This window comes from Mytilus californianus, unplaced genomic scaffold, assembly GCF_021869535.1.
Source record: "Mytilus californianus isolate M0D057914Y unplaced genomic scaffold, xbMytCali1.0.p SCAF_6, whole genome shotgun sequence".
NCBI classification, from domain to species: Eukaryota; Metazoa; Mollusca; class Bivalvia; order Mytilida; family Mytilidae; genus Mytilus; species Mytilus californianus.
Window position 1 is genome coordinate 76,924,429 of NW_026262712.1, and position 17,335 is coordinate 76,941,763.

The following is a 17,335-nucleotide window of genomic DNA, read 5'->3' on the forward strand; positions in this document are numbered from 1 at the left end:
AATGAAAACTTAGATTGCATTTCCTTAGATGTTTCGACCAATCAAAACAATCGACATGTGAAGACTTTGGATGAGTTCCAAAGATGGACGCCCCCATGGATGAAACACTTTTAAAATATTCTTTGCTTTCAAGATCACTTGTATTTATTTTGCAGGTATCTTGTAACTGAATTTAATTTTTAAGAAAAACAATCTTTTCATTTGCTTTAGCGTCAAATTACTATTAATAAGACATCACAATAAAATTGACTAAATCCAATGGCAATGGCAATGGATGTTGGATGTGTACTGGTGAGGGGGAGGGGGACACTGATTGATATTTTAGTCTTAGATACATAATTTTTTTATTAGTTGTTATTGGCTTTGAACTAGCTGTCAGAAACTGCTAGTACTCTCAGATATGTAATTAGTGTCTTTTTTGTTGTTAGGGATGAGCTGACGGAGACTATATATATCATCGATGATTGCAAGTTCTTTATGCTTGCAAGTTCGTGACATTTGGGGATTTCCAGTTTATTCGTGACGTCATGCAAAAGTATTTATCATCAGCAACGTGCTACTTCAAAAAACTTAACCGAATATTTTTCATTGCATTTTCACTAATATCGGCTTGAAAAAGAGAAGTTGTGTATGTTCTAGAATATTATTTGTTTAAACGTCTATTTCCACTACTACTGTTTTATTCCTCTCCTAGAATTTCGTTAAATTCTTGGGAAAATCCTTTCAGCACTGTTATTGACATCTCAACAATGAGTCATCATCTATTTTTAGGTTATGTGGCCTCTTATTCCTCTTTTTAAGGCCAAGAGTATTATTTTTTAAAGTCTGTATGTGAGTGGATTTTTTAAGACCAGAAAATGATTTGATATAGTTTGATGAAAACAAAACCTGCAGAATATTGGCTCGTAAAAGTAATTTAATCCTTATAATGCCATTGAATGCAAATTGAATGGTCGGGTTGTTGTCTCTTTGACACATTCCCCATTTCCATTCTCAATTTTAATTTTATTTGATGCATTAATGACATTGTGACATCGTTATAGTTATCTTAAACGTGTTTAAAGTGTTTAATTCTTAAATTTCCAATTGACCATTGAAAGTCACGTGTAAAAATTATAATAATCTTTGTAGGGAGAATAAAAAGTTAGTATGTATCAATTTCTCTTTTTTTTCGAGATATTCATTTGTTATTTGATCTCAAATTTATTCTGTAATGTTCAAATACATAATACAATAGGCCTGACCTATATGTAGTTGCACATGAGCAAAAGCCACCGTCAAAGACAAAGGTCACGAACTTACAAGAATGTCTACTTATTTTTACTGAATCGGATCACAATACGAAACATAGAAAGATTGACCCTGTTTCTGAAGCTATTCATCAATTAAATGTATCAGACTGTTTGCAAATAAGTAAAGAATATTTACATCCACAGTGGATAATATTTGCTCCAAGGTTGTGATTTTTATTTTCTTCTGTTTCGAGTTAGGGTAACAAACTTCCAATCATCGAGGATATATTTATTCAAGATAAAAGGCATGAATTTGACAGATACAATATATTACAATGACACAGATATAGCACTAGACATAGTTTATAGACACTAAAATGATTTACATGTTTACTAAAAATTTTAATTTAAAAAATAAAATTATGAAAATTGTCATGATATTTTGATAATACGAATAGACTAGATTAAATAATGAGTGAAATTTAAATTGACTAGATTTTCACTGTAGCCTAATACCTTAGGATGACCCACAAACGTTATTAAAACTTATTTCCAGTGGGATCCTTTTATGACGAGACTTCCAGTTCACACCAAAAGTTGACACATAGAAATACAAACACAAATCATTAAGAATTTATCACAGATAAAAGGTCAAAGCCTCAGTATAATTAATAAAAAAACAAATTCACTATTAAAGATGGATTTAAATTTATCCATCAAAAACTTTTTCACTTGTACTTTAAAATTATATTTTTGAGAGCAACTGTTAATCATGTCTGGTAACGAATTCCAGTCTTTTATTCCACTATAAAAGAAAGTGGTGGATTCACACCCTTCAATTCCTGATATAAAAATTTTTACTACTAGATCTTGTATTGAAAGATGTTTCATTTCTAACAAAATTAGTATGTAAATAATTTGGGCATACATTGTTAAAAATGTTGAAAACATGATTGAGTCTTAGTTGTTTGACTCTATTACTAATATTTAAAAAGCCCAATTTCTAAAATTCAATATATGTCACACTCTTTCTGGGATGTAATTGCAGAATAAATCTCACAATCTTATTTTTGTGCCACTTGAAGTTTATTCTTCATTTGTTTTGATATACCTTCATACCAGCATGCACATGCATAGTCAAAATGACATTGAATCAGAGAAGAGCACAATGTTTTCCTGGATTGAAAATTTAGACACTCTTTGTTTCTATATAAAAATGTAAGCCTTTGATTGACTTTTTTCACTATAGAGTTGACAATAAAATCACAAGTTAGAAATTGATCAATTATTATTCCCAAATATTTATCAAAAGTTTTGGATTCAATATTGATACCATGTTATAGTAGTCTCAGGGATGAAGGATGGATAAATACCCTGCCACGTCTGGTCTGTGGTCTTGTTTGATGTTTTTTCTGCTTTGTATTGATCTGATGAGTTAAGCCTTTTCAACCGATTTATATAGTTCTTTCATAGTTATGTTGTGCTGTTACACACTGTCCCAGCTAGGTTAGGGGAGGGTTGAGTGCTCACAAACATGATTAACCCCGCCACATTCTTTTTGTGCCTGTCACAAGTCAGGAGCCTGTAGTTCAGTGGTTGTCCTTGGTTCATGCCTGTCATATTTGTTTTTCGTAAATTGTTTTGTTATAAATTAGGCCGTTAGTTTTCTCATTCGAATTGTTTCATATTTGTCATGGTGGGGCCTTTTATAGTAGACTATATATACATGAAGTATTGGTTTTTCTCATTGTTGAAGGCTTTATGGTTACCTATAATTGCTTACATCCATTTTATTTGAACTTGGGTGGATAGATGTCACATTGGCACCCATACCACATCTCGTTATTTTTAAAGTATGTCCCATTCTATAATGATTTATCACAACCCCTCCTTTCTTTCCTTGTTTATTTGCACTTTTAATGGGAAACAAGTTCCAAGGACCATTCAATTTTATGTTATCATGTTATGAAATTATGTAAAATTAATTAAAACCACATGTAGGCATTCAGTGATCGTAAGGATTTACAGTGAATATTACTGCTTCCAAATTACCGCTTTTCATTCTGGTTGACCCCTATTACTGGACTTACCTTTAATTTGTATTTATTGTTATTGCGTCAAGGTATTTAAACTTTTGTCAGTTCTATTGTCCCATTGAAAAATACAATAGCTATTGTTCTCTGTGTAGTTTTAAATAATAACTGGTACCTTTGAATTTCTTCTAAGAAAAAGCCATCACGCATTGGTTAATTTACCTGAGTAAAAAAATTATCTTCTAAATGAATGAAAATACATGCATCAACTCTCAAAACTGTATGTTTTGTTGTATTTATTCAATATCAATAATATATTTCAATCTGTTCAATATCAACACTGATTTAATCATAAAAAGTTGATTTCAGACAAAATTTTTAACATTGTTCTTATTGAAATTTGCATTTTTTTTTTTTTTTTTTTAGTTAAAAAATACATGTAAGAAGGCCTTAATTTAAACATTGTCATTTTCCATTCAGTTTTTATTTGTCAAACACACAAAAAAAACAAATTTCAATAGGATCACTAAATGTTGGTAGATGTGTTACTTTTTTTATGCAAGCATTATTTTAAAATTTATTTAAAAACTTTAAAATTATGTTATTAAAAATTTTGGCATTGATATTTGTTTTATAAATAAACGTAACATTAAAGATATATTTTATAACTCAGAAATGATATACAGTGTATTATTTAATCAAAAGTGCATTAAACTTATGATTTAATAACATTATATATATATTTTTTTTAACTCAAAAACAAAGTGCATTACTCTGCATGATGATTTAAAAAAAAAATCATATTTCATACATTTATAAAATTGATATCAAATAATTGTTTGAACATGTAATAATTAATTCTTGTTTATTCAACAAAGCAAACAACAACTACCTTGTTTATTTACGAACATTTTACATCATAAAATAATGTGGGACAATCAGAACTTTTCATGTGGGAGAATCAGAAGTCTGAAATTTTAAAAAGTGGGACAATTGGGAATAAACTGTGAATAAACTATACAGATAACAATAGCTATTGTATTTATTCAATGAGACAATAGAACTGACAAAAGTTTAAATACCTTGACCAAGAGAAGATGACTCTGTGGAAATGTTTCATTTTGTTCGCAATAATTAGTTCTTATCCTGAACATGCATGAAATATTTGCCACTGGATGTAATGACAGATGTATCTCCCATTGCATCTATGTTGTTGAAAAACGTCATGCATGAGTGCCAGTTATGTTGCTTTCGCTGGGAAATTTGAAATTTTTTACCTGATTGAAATGATAGCTGAGTAAGGAAGTCGTTGATAGGGAAATCAATACATGCATGCTTCTGATAGAAGAATGTTTTAGGAAGGAAGTGACTGCCTTTGTAAGGTATACAGTCACATAGAAATAGTTTTAATTATTTTTCATTTAAAGAAGGGTAGGCTATTCAAAATTATGACTTAGATCCCTTTAGGGTTTTTCAGTAAACTGATATGGATAGTAAACTGTGCATTGCTAGAAAACAAAAAAAATTTGATGTCTGATTAAAAAAAAAATTGATCTGCAAACCGAGTCCCTGTGCAGTGAACACGTCAAAACCTGACGAGTATTATTTGGAAGGGAGATAATCATTGATCAAGTTTACTCACTATTTGAAAAAGAGCAAAATTACAACAAAACACTTCAACACAAGTGTTCTGCCCTAATTTCACTCTTTCTAAAATATTGGTGCCCATATATATATACAAACTAAACTTGTGTTCTTCAACTAATGGCATTATACTGCTACATTTTTGGTCCCCTTTTAAAAAATAAAAATAAGATTAGAAGTTTTAGTTGAGTTACTGCACTGTTCATGCTATTGTTACATTTTATCGCTTGAGTTACATGTATACAAATCCTTGATGTATACAAGAAAAACATGACCGTCTTATTCACTCAAGCTATTTTCACACATATGAAATTCACACATATGAAAATGTACACAGCAAAGCTTCATTGGTTCCTTTATTTTCATACTTTTTTAACCTGTATCTCTGAGATATTGTATCCAGAGATATTTAAGCAATTCAACAAGACTTAACAATGTATTTTGTGCTTTTAGTTAGTGGTGATGAAATTCTGCTACTTAATAGTACTAATACATTGACCTAGCTTGCATCACCTGTTCCCATGAAAGACAGTGTCCTCCTCTTAAAATGAACCTTTTATTTGGCTTTCTAATATAGAAATGAATACATTTTTTTTAAAAATATTTTGATGTCAATAAGGTGTCGGACAATTGGGATGTCGGACCAATGGGGTGTCAAACTATTGAGTTGTCAGACTAATGGGGTGTCAGAATATTGGGGTGCCCCTATAATTCCCTATATATAGATAATTATGAATAATAACTTGTTGATTTGAAGTACCAGTATTAAATACATCTGATTGATTAAGTTCGAATAAATGGAGATGTGGGGTATTCGTTAATGAAACAGCAACCCAATGACAAAAACAACCAAAAGACATCTAGAGGGCGACATACAGTCTTCAACAAACGTCAGGTTTTTTCATAAGTTCTTCACTTTTTGGCAACATGTATCAAAGATTTGCAATCAACAAAAACTTCTACAATTGGCAAAAACATTTTAAGATATAACATGTACCATATAAAGAAATGCTCTCAGTCTCTGGATTGTACAAACATGCTAAGTTAAGTAAATAATCTTGACAGAAATGAAATGGATGATGACTTTGCAGCTGTGTACCTAATATCATTCACTCATATGGATATATAGATGTGAGGTACATGTATAAGTCAATCAGACAGCAACTTTATGGCACAAAAACCAAAGACATCTAAAAGATGACACATAACATATAACATGCTCTGAACAGTCACACTTTGCAAAAAGTCAGTTTCAAATGGACCACAAATAAGAGACAAGGCTAAGTATATAACATGGAAATCAAAGCTACTGATAATATTACTGGTACTTTTTATACCATAACAAAAACATGTACTTAGTCAGACTTTGAACTACTGGAAATGTCATTTGATTAGTATGGATAATTTGTTTATACATAAACCATGGCCTTTAACCTCAATATTTTGCAATTATCCAATCAGAAATTTAAGTAACAAAGAACATTGCATCAAAATCATAATTTAAGGGCAGTTAAATATTTTGCTTAGATCTTAATAACACACATGTTTAATAATTTGTATTTTTTTTTAGGTTGTGTTCAATATCTTGATACCAGATCACAATGCAGATGTGTTTAATCCACCGTATGATCAATCTAAAGACAATCCACTGGACACATTTGTTCACTATATATTAGGTGGATTCATCAGATGGGATGGTGTATATTTCCTCCATGTAGCTGAACATGGATACATTTATGAAAACAGTTTAGCCTTTTTTCCATTATTTCCATGGTGTGTTAGAATATTAGCCAATAGTTTATTTTGGCCAATGCAATTTGTGATGCAGTATAGAACAGTTCTAATAGTATCAGGATTTATTTTCAATTTAGTTATTTTCTTAAAAGCTACAATTGTTTTGTACAGACTGAGTGAAAGTATTTTGAAGTCAGAATCTTTAGCCTATAAGGCTACATTGTTATTTTGTTTCAATCCAGCCAGTATTTTCATCTCAGCATTTTATTCAGAAATATTGTTTGCATATTTAACTTTTTCTTCAATGTTGAAATTTGAAGAAAGAAAAGGAAATCAGTCATTGATGTTCTCAAGTTTAAGTTGTCTTTCACGTTCTAATGGATTATTGACTGCTGGCTTTGAACTTCATAGAAGATGTCAGAATATTGTGATACATTTATTGTATAGTAAGATAGACTTTATAAACAAAATTTTACTAGTTTTGACAGAGATTTTGAAAGTTGTGATATATTTGATATTATTTTTATTACCTTTTCTTATGTATCAATTTTACATAAGTGATCTGTTTTGCAATCAAAGTGGGAAGTGGAAAATACCAGAATTCCTCATTCAGTATGGAAGACAAAGGAGCTACAACTTAGTTAACAAAACAGATTTTGATTGGTGCAATTATAGAATACCCTTTGCATACAGTCATGTGCAGAATACTCATTGGAATGTTGGATTTTTGAGATACTACGAGTTCAGACAAATTCCAAATTTTATCCTGGCCTTACCTGTGAGTGTTTTATCTGTCTCATCTGTTATATATTATTATAGACAGAACCCAAAGATATGTCTGACGTTAGGATTGATACCTGAAAAGAACATAGAAGACTCAGAGAAAAATGGATTTATAAACAAAAGAATGTTACCATATATTGCACACTTATTGTTTATTACTGTATTTGGATGGTTTTTTATACATATTCAGGTGAGTTCAGTTCTCTGTATGGTTTTATCATCAGAAGATTTTTCTCGTCAAAGTCAAGTGTACAAAAATTACAAAGTAGCTAACTTCCAATGTCAGTCAGGGGTAAAAGTAGTACAAATGAACAAGTAAATATTATTTTGAGATACATTTAACTCCCATATATTTGTAGCTGTTGAGATTTTCTAACTTATATCTAATTTCATAAAGCTTTCAGTGTCTGTATGTACAATGTATGTCAGAATTAAAAAGTTAAACTAAAGTAATATGTTTAAAGATATTTTTATTTTGTTTTTTACTTAGATATTTATATTTTAATTTGACTTTATAATCTGCTGTTGAAAATTATATGTAAAATAAGAAATGGTACAAAATGTGCCTAATTACCTAGTACATGTATGTACCTTATGTACATGTAATTCATATTGACAAGATGCTGTATCTCTTGAATTGCATGCCACATCATTGAGTTACATTGCATCTCCACATTTTAGGGTTTAAATAAACATTTTCAATATGATTAAGTATATGTAATATTTGATTTGTTACAAATTTAGATTACAAAACATGAAAAAAAAAATATCTATTAATTTAAAACAGTGCCACAAAATTATAAATGAAAAACGTCAGAAAATTTGGCTTAAAATCTCCCAGATACATTTTTTTAGTATGTATGTATTACAAATGTATAACAAAGGAGAAGGTATGATAAGGCCATGTTTATTTGTCCCCTGAATTTGAAATCAAAAAGTATTATAAGTCTGCTTCAGGTGTTCCCTAAGACATTAGACTGTCAATCATCAGTATCTATATTTCAATCTATATTTTGAATTTAGTCTTCCAAACTTCTGACATTAAGTGTAACACAGCAAAAAAAAAATGCCAAAATAGCCTCATTTAGATCTATCTTATCATTAATATTTAGATACATGTATGAGCAAAGGTTTCACCCCAAAAGATATTGTGCTACAAAATGTGATTTTCAAAGATGCTAATGTGTATAAAATATCTTTTTGGGCATGTTGGGTAATCCAGTGGTGGATCCGGGGGGGGGGGGGGGGGGGGGGGGGGGGGGGGGGGTTCCGGGGGTTGGAACCCCCCTTTTTTTTGACGATCAATGCATTTGAGTGGGGACATATAGTTGGAACCCCCCCTTTATCCTGGGTTAGGAACCCCCCTTTTATAAATGGCTGGATCCGCCCCTGTAATCCATTGGATGATATCTATTTTGAACAATAAACTACATGTAAAATGGCCATTTAAGGTTAAAATATAAGAATTTTCACATTTTTATATTGTCATAATGACATCACAAGTGACCTTTCTGCTCTACAATGTCTAGATTATTTAAAATTTAAACCTGTTCATTTATTGATTCATTAGCATAATTGAAAGACTTAAATAATTTTACTAATTTTGCAATTTCTGGGCCCAATTGGCAAATTATGGCTCTCTTCATACCTTCTTCTTTAGTTGATAAATTGTTGCTCCAATTACAACAGAAAAATGCACACTTGAAAGACTAGTCTTTATATGTATGGAAAATGTCTTCACTATTTTGTGGATTATAACTTGATTGTTTTCTTTTCTAACATTATACAAATTTTAATCCAGATGACTTTATTTATTTTCAGGTATTAACAAGAATGGTGTTTTCTTCATCTCCTATAGTTTACTGGTATGCAGCAATCATCATTTCAACAGATCATCATGCACAAAATATGAAAGCTAGTTCTAAAAAACATTCAAAGTATTTTAAAATTTGTGATATTAGTGATATTTCTATTTTTGACTTTAGAAATGGTAATACACAATCAAAGATGATAGTTTTATATTTTCTTGGATATTTTTTAATCGGAATTTTTATGTTTTCCAACTTTCTTCCATGGACATAAATTTTAATTATCATTTGCCTTTTGTTGTTTGTACAAGTAAAACCTGTCTAAAATAAATTTTACAAACCAAAAAAAAACAAACTGAACTTTTGTATTTACACATATAGTCAATGGTCAAGGATTTGTTTCCATTAAAATCCTTTGTACAGTGAACATTTAGTAGTAATTTATTAATCTTAGTAAACTGAACACCTGTCTAACCCAAACAATATCTTAAGTCATAAAGGGATTTGTTATATAAGTTTCAATGTGCCTATCTGATTGTTTCTTCTCCTAGGAAGACATTCAAGGGTTTTCTTATGCTTGTTTAAAGGTATTTATGGACCGTGTTCCCTCTTTCTAATATTAGTGACAAGCATATAAGTCACTTACGTCTGCATTTCTGTATTAAACTAATATGAAGATGAAAGTGAAAAATGTCTGATTCACAATTTACCATGTTTACAGACACAAATTCATTTACAACTTCGATTTAAAAGCAATCTTTGTACTGTACAGATGTGGTATGATTGCCAATGAGACAACTATCAACCAGAGTTCAAATGAAATGGATGTTGATTTACCTATTTAGGTAAACTGTTAAAGTATCGCTGGCATACAAGTCCATTATGTTTGTACATCTGATTATGAGTTTTTGTAATACGTCTAAAACCATGTTCTTCTGCCATGTTACTGTAGTTCTTTAATATAGACCAATTGGCTCAAAACAATGATAAAAATACACAAACTAATCTAGAAATCATGACTTTGATAAGGTGCCACACAAATGCTAATTTTACACTTTAAAACACTATGGCATCTCAGACCAGGCAACTACGTGGATTTAATCATTCCTCTCCCTACAGAACTCAAACAAAACTTGAAAAACACTATGGCATCTCAGACCAGGCAACTACGTGGATTTAATCATTTCTCTCCCAACAGAACTCAAACAAAACTTGAAAACACTGAATCTGAAAAAATTACCAGTAACATCAAACATTCCTCAGGGCACAGTACAAGGACCAATACTATATCTCATATACATAAATGACTAACCAGACTATCTAAAACACAGCCAAATAAGATTTTTTGAAGTCGACAGCATCATCTACCGGCCTATTACCTCTCAAATTTTACATCTAAAAGCTTCATGAAGACCTCTAACCGTCATCAATTGGGGGCAAGACTGGCTCATGTCATTCAATCCTGACAAATGTAACATCCTTATAGTCTTAAAAAAGAAAAAACGAATGCATTTTTACTACAACTTACATGACCACATTGGAGAACAAGTCCAATCTGCAAAATTTGGATATGTCACCGTCTTCAGGCCTTAAATGGAACACACCTTTACAACATACTGCCACAACAGCATATTAGTCTATCATTCATTTGGCAAAACATAAATAAAATAACTCTAAACTTGTGATCACTAGTCAATGAACTAGCTTACCAAACAATAGTCAGACTAAAACTGAAATACTGTTGCACTCTTTGGGAATCATGCACATCAGAAAATATAAACATATTGGAACAAATGCAAAGAACAGCTGCATGATATCCCAGACACAGATGGATTTATTGATTGTTGATTGCTTAGCGTCCAGTGGCAAATATTTCATGCATATTCAGGACATTAATACACAGATCGATTGATTGATTGGTGTTTAACGCCACTTTCAACACTATTGTACTATTTCGTGGCGGTCAGTTTTTATTTGGGGAGGAAGCTGCATTGCCCGGGGAGGAAGCTGGATTGCCCGGAGAGAACCACCGACCTTCGGTAGGAAAACTGACAATCCTAGTCAATTAAGATTGGAGTCAAGTGTACCTGCCCCGTGCGGGATTCGAACTCACAACCTCAGTGTTGACTAGCTAGTGATACAGTAGTTCGACTACTAAGACCGCTCGGCCACCAAGGCCCCTACACAGATCGATATCACAATACCAACAGTGTATCTGATATGCTACACGATCTCAATATGCCTTCCTCATGAACCTTACAAAAAACGAAGATTAAAAACCAGACTTCAAATTCTCCATATAGTTATACACAATGAAATTGCCGTACCATCGAAAGACAGACTTACTAAAAGCAGTCGATAATAAGATCAACAATCATACAGACAACTACAATGCAACTAAGTTTATTTTCAAATTCTCTTCCTTTTGCCAGAAATTTTAAACAAAACCCAATGACAGCGTTAAGCTATAAGGATGCACCCACACATGAAGTGCTCCTTAAAACATCATCTCACCTTTAAAAAAAATGTGCTTATTGTTTTTATCAAAATCTTTAAAAAATCAAAAATTGACTAAAAACTGTAAAGTTTATAAATGATAGAAATGAAAAATTGTAAACATAAAACTATCAACCGCATTGCGGGGGACATGGAAATACCGGGCGTCCGTCCGTCCGGTCTTGTTAGCGCTCTCACGTGTTCAATTCCTGTCAGATTTTTATGAAACTTATATCATTGGTTTATATTAGCAATGTCTTGGACGAGTTCGTAAATCAGTGCCGATCAATTATTTTTTTTTTATTTTTATAATAAGAGTTATGCCCTTTGGAAACATTAATTTTATGGAAAATTGCATCGTTAGAGCTCTCATGTGTTCAAATCTTGCCAGATTTTTATGAAACTGATATTATAGGTTTATATCATCAATGTACTTGAAGAGTTCAAAAATCAGTGCCGATCAATTATATCAGCAATGTCTTTGACACTTTTGAAAATAAGTTCTGATCAAATATTTTTAAAGAGTTATGCCCCTTGGAAATATAAAAAGTTATAATGGAAATTACATTGCATTCGCTCTGAAGCCTTCATTTCTCTGAAGATGTTAATAAACAGTTTTAAAGAACAAAAAAGTGCTTTTATTTTAGTTATTGCCCATGTACCTTGGATAGATAAAATATGTGCAATGCGGTGGACATTGGAACTCTGTTCTTTTATTAAAGTTGTCTCAAATCAAGACGAGACAGAAAAGACTTTGAACTTTAAAAACATATATTGAAAAAAAAATGACCAACGTAGACCTAAGATATTCAAAAGTGTGATGTACCAGCATAAAGGAAAACACAAACACAATATTAAATTTATAAAATTCCATTTTCTTGAAAACGTCCCAAATCAACCGGGCCAATCACACAAACAATTTGAAGATTCTTGTAAAATTTGAGTATTGTCCTGAATAAAACGTGTGCCATCCCCTCCGTCTAAATGACAATATCACAGAACAGGGAAATATATCTAAAATTTCTATTGATATCTTGAATATGATTGATAAAAGATGGCTTAGTCATAGGTCTCATGGCACAGGTATCAATCACAATAAAATTGAGAATGGAAATGGGGAATGTGTCAAAGAGACAACAACCCGACCATAGAGTAGACAACAGCCGAAGGCCACCAATGGGTCTTCAATGCAGCGAGAAACTCCTGCACCCGGAGGCGTCCTTCAGCTGGCCCCTAAACAAATATGTATACTACTTCAGTGATAATGGACGTCATACTAAACTCCAAATTATACACAAGAAACTAAAATTAAAAATGATACATGACTAATAAAGGCAAGAGGCTCCTGACTTGGGACAGACGCAAAAATGCAGCGGGGTTAAACATGTTTTTTGAGATCTCAACCCTCCCCCTATACCTCTAGCCAATGTAGAAAAACTTGTGACAAACGATTTAAACTATGTACTAATTTTACACTTAAATATGACTATCTCTTGTCTATATTTAAAACTGACAATGGTTGGCATCAATTATTACAAAAACCAATAAGTTAATTACATAACATTTTCAACGAGCTGGGTACAATATCGTTTTTCAGTCCACTTTATGAGTGACCATGTATCATTACATCTTATTGTCATAATAGACCTGGGAATAATATACTAACTAAATATTATGTCCCAGCAATAAACTCCCCCGATTATTGATTGTTCGGCTGTTGGTGTTAAACCCCACTTAGTGCACATTTGACTATGTCAAGGGTGGCGGCCAATTTTTTTGAAGGTGAAGGAAGACTGAGTTTTCGGAGAGAATTGCCGAACTTCGGCAGATTTAATGAAGTTCCTAGTCAATTAAGGTCGAATTCGAACGCATCTTGTCGTGAGCGGAGTTTCAACTCACAACCTCAATACTTACACTACTCTGCCACCGAGGCCCCTTGTATTGATAAACAAGAAGATTATAAAAGGCTTTTCCATAAAATAAGATACATAGATAGAGGTTTGATTGTATTAAATTGTCTATAATTGTATAAATATATACTAGTATATTGATTGTGTCGTTGAAAACATTGCAGATCCACGGGGACGTAGATGGCATACGTCCCCTTCTGATCGCCAAGAAAATAATAATCTCATGTTTCTCACGATTGATAAGATATTTAAACGTAAAATAGTCCAATTTCTTATGTATACATGTATATACCGCTTTTTTTCTTCAAAAATCTGGATCCGCCGCTGATCAGTAAAGAAAATAATTCTACCTCTACATGGTACTGTAAAACATCGAAGGTTCGATATGTTTCCTATGCCCATGCTATTATAGTGGACCTCAACATCATTCAAAACTGAGAGGTATACATTTTTTGGAGAAAAGGAAACAAAATATAGTCCTCCATCGAAAATAAATTTGTTAAAGAGTTTTGTCATATTCTATAGGGCGAAAACGTGAAAACGCAAAGTCGAAAACGCGAAAACGCGAAGTCGAAAACACGAAATATTTTTTCTTTCCGATTTCGCATTTTCGACTTCGCGTTTTCGTGTTTTCGACTTCGCGTTTTCGATTTCGCGATTTCGCGTTTTCGCGTTTTCGCCCTATAGAATATGAAAGGCGAAAATGCAAAATGGCCTTAACCGGCCACCATAGATATCTGATTAAAAAAATCACTTGTTTATTTGAATAAATGTATGAATATTGTGAATATTCGCATACAAGTGTCACATTTCGAAAACAATTTAAGAATGAAATTTAAAAGAAAAGGAAATGTTTTTTATTAAAAAATCACTTGTTGTTTATTTGAATACATGTATTAATATTATGAATATTCGCATACAAGTGTCACATTTCGAAACCAATTTTAGAAAGAAATATAAAAGAAAAGGCAAGGATATGTATACTATACAAATCCTTGGAAAAGGGAAATGTTTTTATTAAAAAAATCACTTGGTTCTTACTGGGACATAATATATTGACAGTCGGTATGCTATTCCCAGGTTCTTGTTTAAATAAATGTATGAATATCGCGGATATTTGCTTATCACATTCCGAAAGTGATAGAAAAAAGAAATTATAAATTTGTCTACATTCAAGGCTGTCCGCTCCACAGAGAGTCAAATAGTAGACAGACCTATCTAGTATTCTACAACTAACGTTTCTGTCCTGTTAACTAGTTTCCTTACAACATTAACGAACTTGTTATTACATTTTGTAATAAAGAATATTGAAATAATGGGATTAATTATTTTGGGAGTGTAAAAACTCTTTGTATGTTTTGGACAAATTACGTGTTTCGGTGGTCCTTTCAATTCGCGGTTGAGTCACCCTTTATGTCAGACTTGTTCCTGGGTTGGTATGAATCACATGACCAAACTCAGTAAAGATCCTTTTAAATTCCATTCGATTGAAAAATTCAAAAACACTTACCATTACCCCGATGATATGATTGCTTTAAATAATCAGGAATTCTCTTATCGTATACAAAGGGAACTGACTTTGAATAAATCTACTATACACACCAATAATTGTCCATTCTAGATTTTGATATTTCAGTGAAACAAGTAAAAAGAGAAAACCAACTGTTGGATTCAAGCTATTAAGGAATCTAGAAGACAGCAACCAACGACAACTACTGAATTACTGACAGGCCAATAAAAAATTATGCGGCTTAATCATGTTTGTGAGAGCTCAGTAATTTCCTAAGATGAGAAAGAGATGTACCAGCACAATATAAGAACAAACTAAAAGTAAGTTGAGAAGAGCTTGACTCATCGGATCGGCACTATAGCCACACACAAAAAAAAACTAAACAAAAAGATAAAAGGGTGCCAGTACAGCGGCAAAGTAACATTTTATTTTTATTAAGAGTACATGGAAATATTCTCTTCAAATAAAATTGAGAATGGAAATGGGGAATATGTCAAAGAGACAACAACCCGACCAAAGAGCAGACAACAGCCGAAGGCCACCAATGGGTCTTCAATGCAGCGAGAAAATCCCGCACCCGGAGATGATCCTCAGCTGGCCCCTAAATAAAATTGTGTGCTAGTTCAGTGAAAATGGACGTCACACTAAACTCCAAAACATATAAATGAACTAAAATTAAAAAAACATACAAGACTAACAAAAACCAGAGGCTCCTGACTTGGGACAGGCGCAAAAATGCGGCGGGGTTAAACATGTTTTGTGAGATCTCAACCCTCCCCCTATACCTCTAGTCAATGTAGAAAAATGAAACACATAGCAATACGCACAGCAAAAATCACTTTTAAAGAAGTCCGAGTCCGATGTCAGAATAGGTAACAAAAGAAACTAAGCAAAATGACAATGATACATAAATGAACAAAGGACTACTAGCAGTTACTGACATGCCAGCTCGAAACCTCAATTAAACTGATTGAAAGATTATGTCGTCATCATATGAAAATCAAGTACAATCCCTCCCGTTAGGGGTTTAGTATCATACCATCATAAAATATATGAGAAGAACATAACCCGTATCATGCCAACAACTGGTTTTAGAATAAATGTGTTTATTTCCGATGCAAAGACCCTATGAGTGAATCAATATTAATATCAAAATATGCAATCCTTAATGACTTGACAACAGCATCGTAACTATATCCTTTCCGAATAAGTCTGTTTAAAGGTTTGGTTAGCTTTTGAGGTGAATGCCGACATTTTTGTGCTTTGTAAAGAATATTACCATAAAATATTGGATGTGAAATACCCGAACGTATAAGATGTCTGCATCTTATACGTTCAGGTATGATCCTTACTGTTTGGTTTTGATCGGATGGAAAATGTAGTCAACAAAAGCAATCTTTATTCTGAATAGCTAATTAAAAATAAATCTTCCCTGAAACTATTTAGCGACTGTTTTGAAACTTTAGCGAATTGGTTATGAGAAAACCCTCTACAAACAATTATACTTTGTATTATTAAATGTTGATTCTGTGATAAACATGGCGGCATCGGTGGTACATAGTTCCTGCATGGGTAAAATAACCTTCTCATCTTCTTATATGATACTGCTTAACCATCAATTCTAACCAAACGTTCCACTGGAATAATGTATGGAAGGCAGTTTACAGATGATCCTTATGTTTGTACCATTGCATGAAAACAAAATGTCCACAAGAGGCAATCTTTAATTTTGGCAATTTTAAAAAAAACTTCTCTGGAACTACATCTGGTTTAAGAAATAGGGACTTTGAAAATACAATACAATTTGTAGCTAAATTTAGTCAGAAATTATTTTCACTTGTACATTTAAGGAGTGTCAAGTGAGTGATATATATATATATGTTGGTGTGACCCTCTGGTTTTTTTTTAACATATTTGTAGCATTTGGTGGACATGTTTACCAATAGACAGTCCTCATTCCTATTGGAACCAGTTGTGATCTTCTTATCTCCAACTTGTTCTTTTAACGTGTTTTATTTTTTTACATCACTGGGTCGATACCACTGCAGGTGTACTGTCACTCCCCGAGGGTATTATCAGCTCTGTAGTCAGTACTTCGGTACTGACATGATTTATAACAAACCTGTCTAAAATTGTCCGTTTATAAATTTTGAAATTATAAAGAAACGAAATTTCAACCGAGTCC

General features: G+C 32.3%; 1 protein-coding gene across 1 annotated transcript; it reads left to right on the top strand.

The window, feature by feature from the left end:
* The first annotated feature begins 57 nt into the window (after window positions 1–57).
* LOC127704874 (GPI mannosyltransferase 2-like) lies at window positions 58–9,521 on the top strand. Its single transcript, XM_052209106.1, has 3 exons — window positions 58–155; window positions 6,480–7,616; window positions 9,248–9,521. Exons 1-3 carry the CDS (start codon window positions 84–86, stop codon window positions 9,506–9,508), a joined length of 1,470 nt encoding a protein of 489 aa, XP_052065066.1. The 5' UTR covers window positions 58–83; the 3' UTR covers window positions 9,509–9,521.
* Window positions 9,522–17,335: the final 7,814 nt, after the last annotated feature.

Bases quoted from the DNA above. Each gene is read 5' to 3' on its own strand.
- LOC127704874 (XM_052209106.1), top strand. From the start codon at position 84: ATGGACGCCCCCATGGATGAAACACTTTTAAAATATTCTTTGCTTTCA. The intron at 156-6,479 runs GTATCTTGTAAC...ATTTTTTTTTAG, and splicing joins CACTTGTATTTATTTTGCAG to GTTGTGTTCAATATCTTGAT. The intron at 7,617-9,247 runs GTGAGTTCAGTT...ATTTATTTTCAG, and splicing joins GGTTTTTTATACATATTCAG to GTATTAACAAGAATGGTGTT.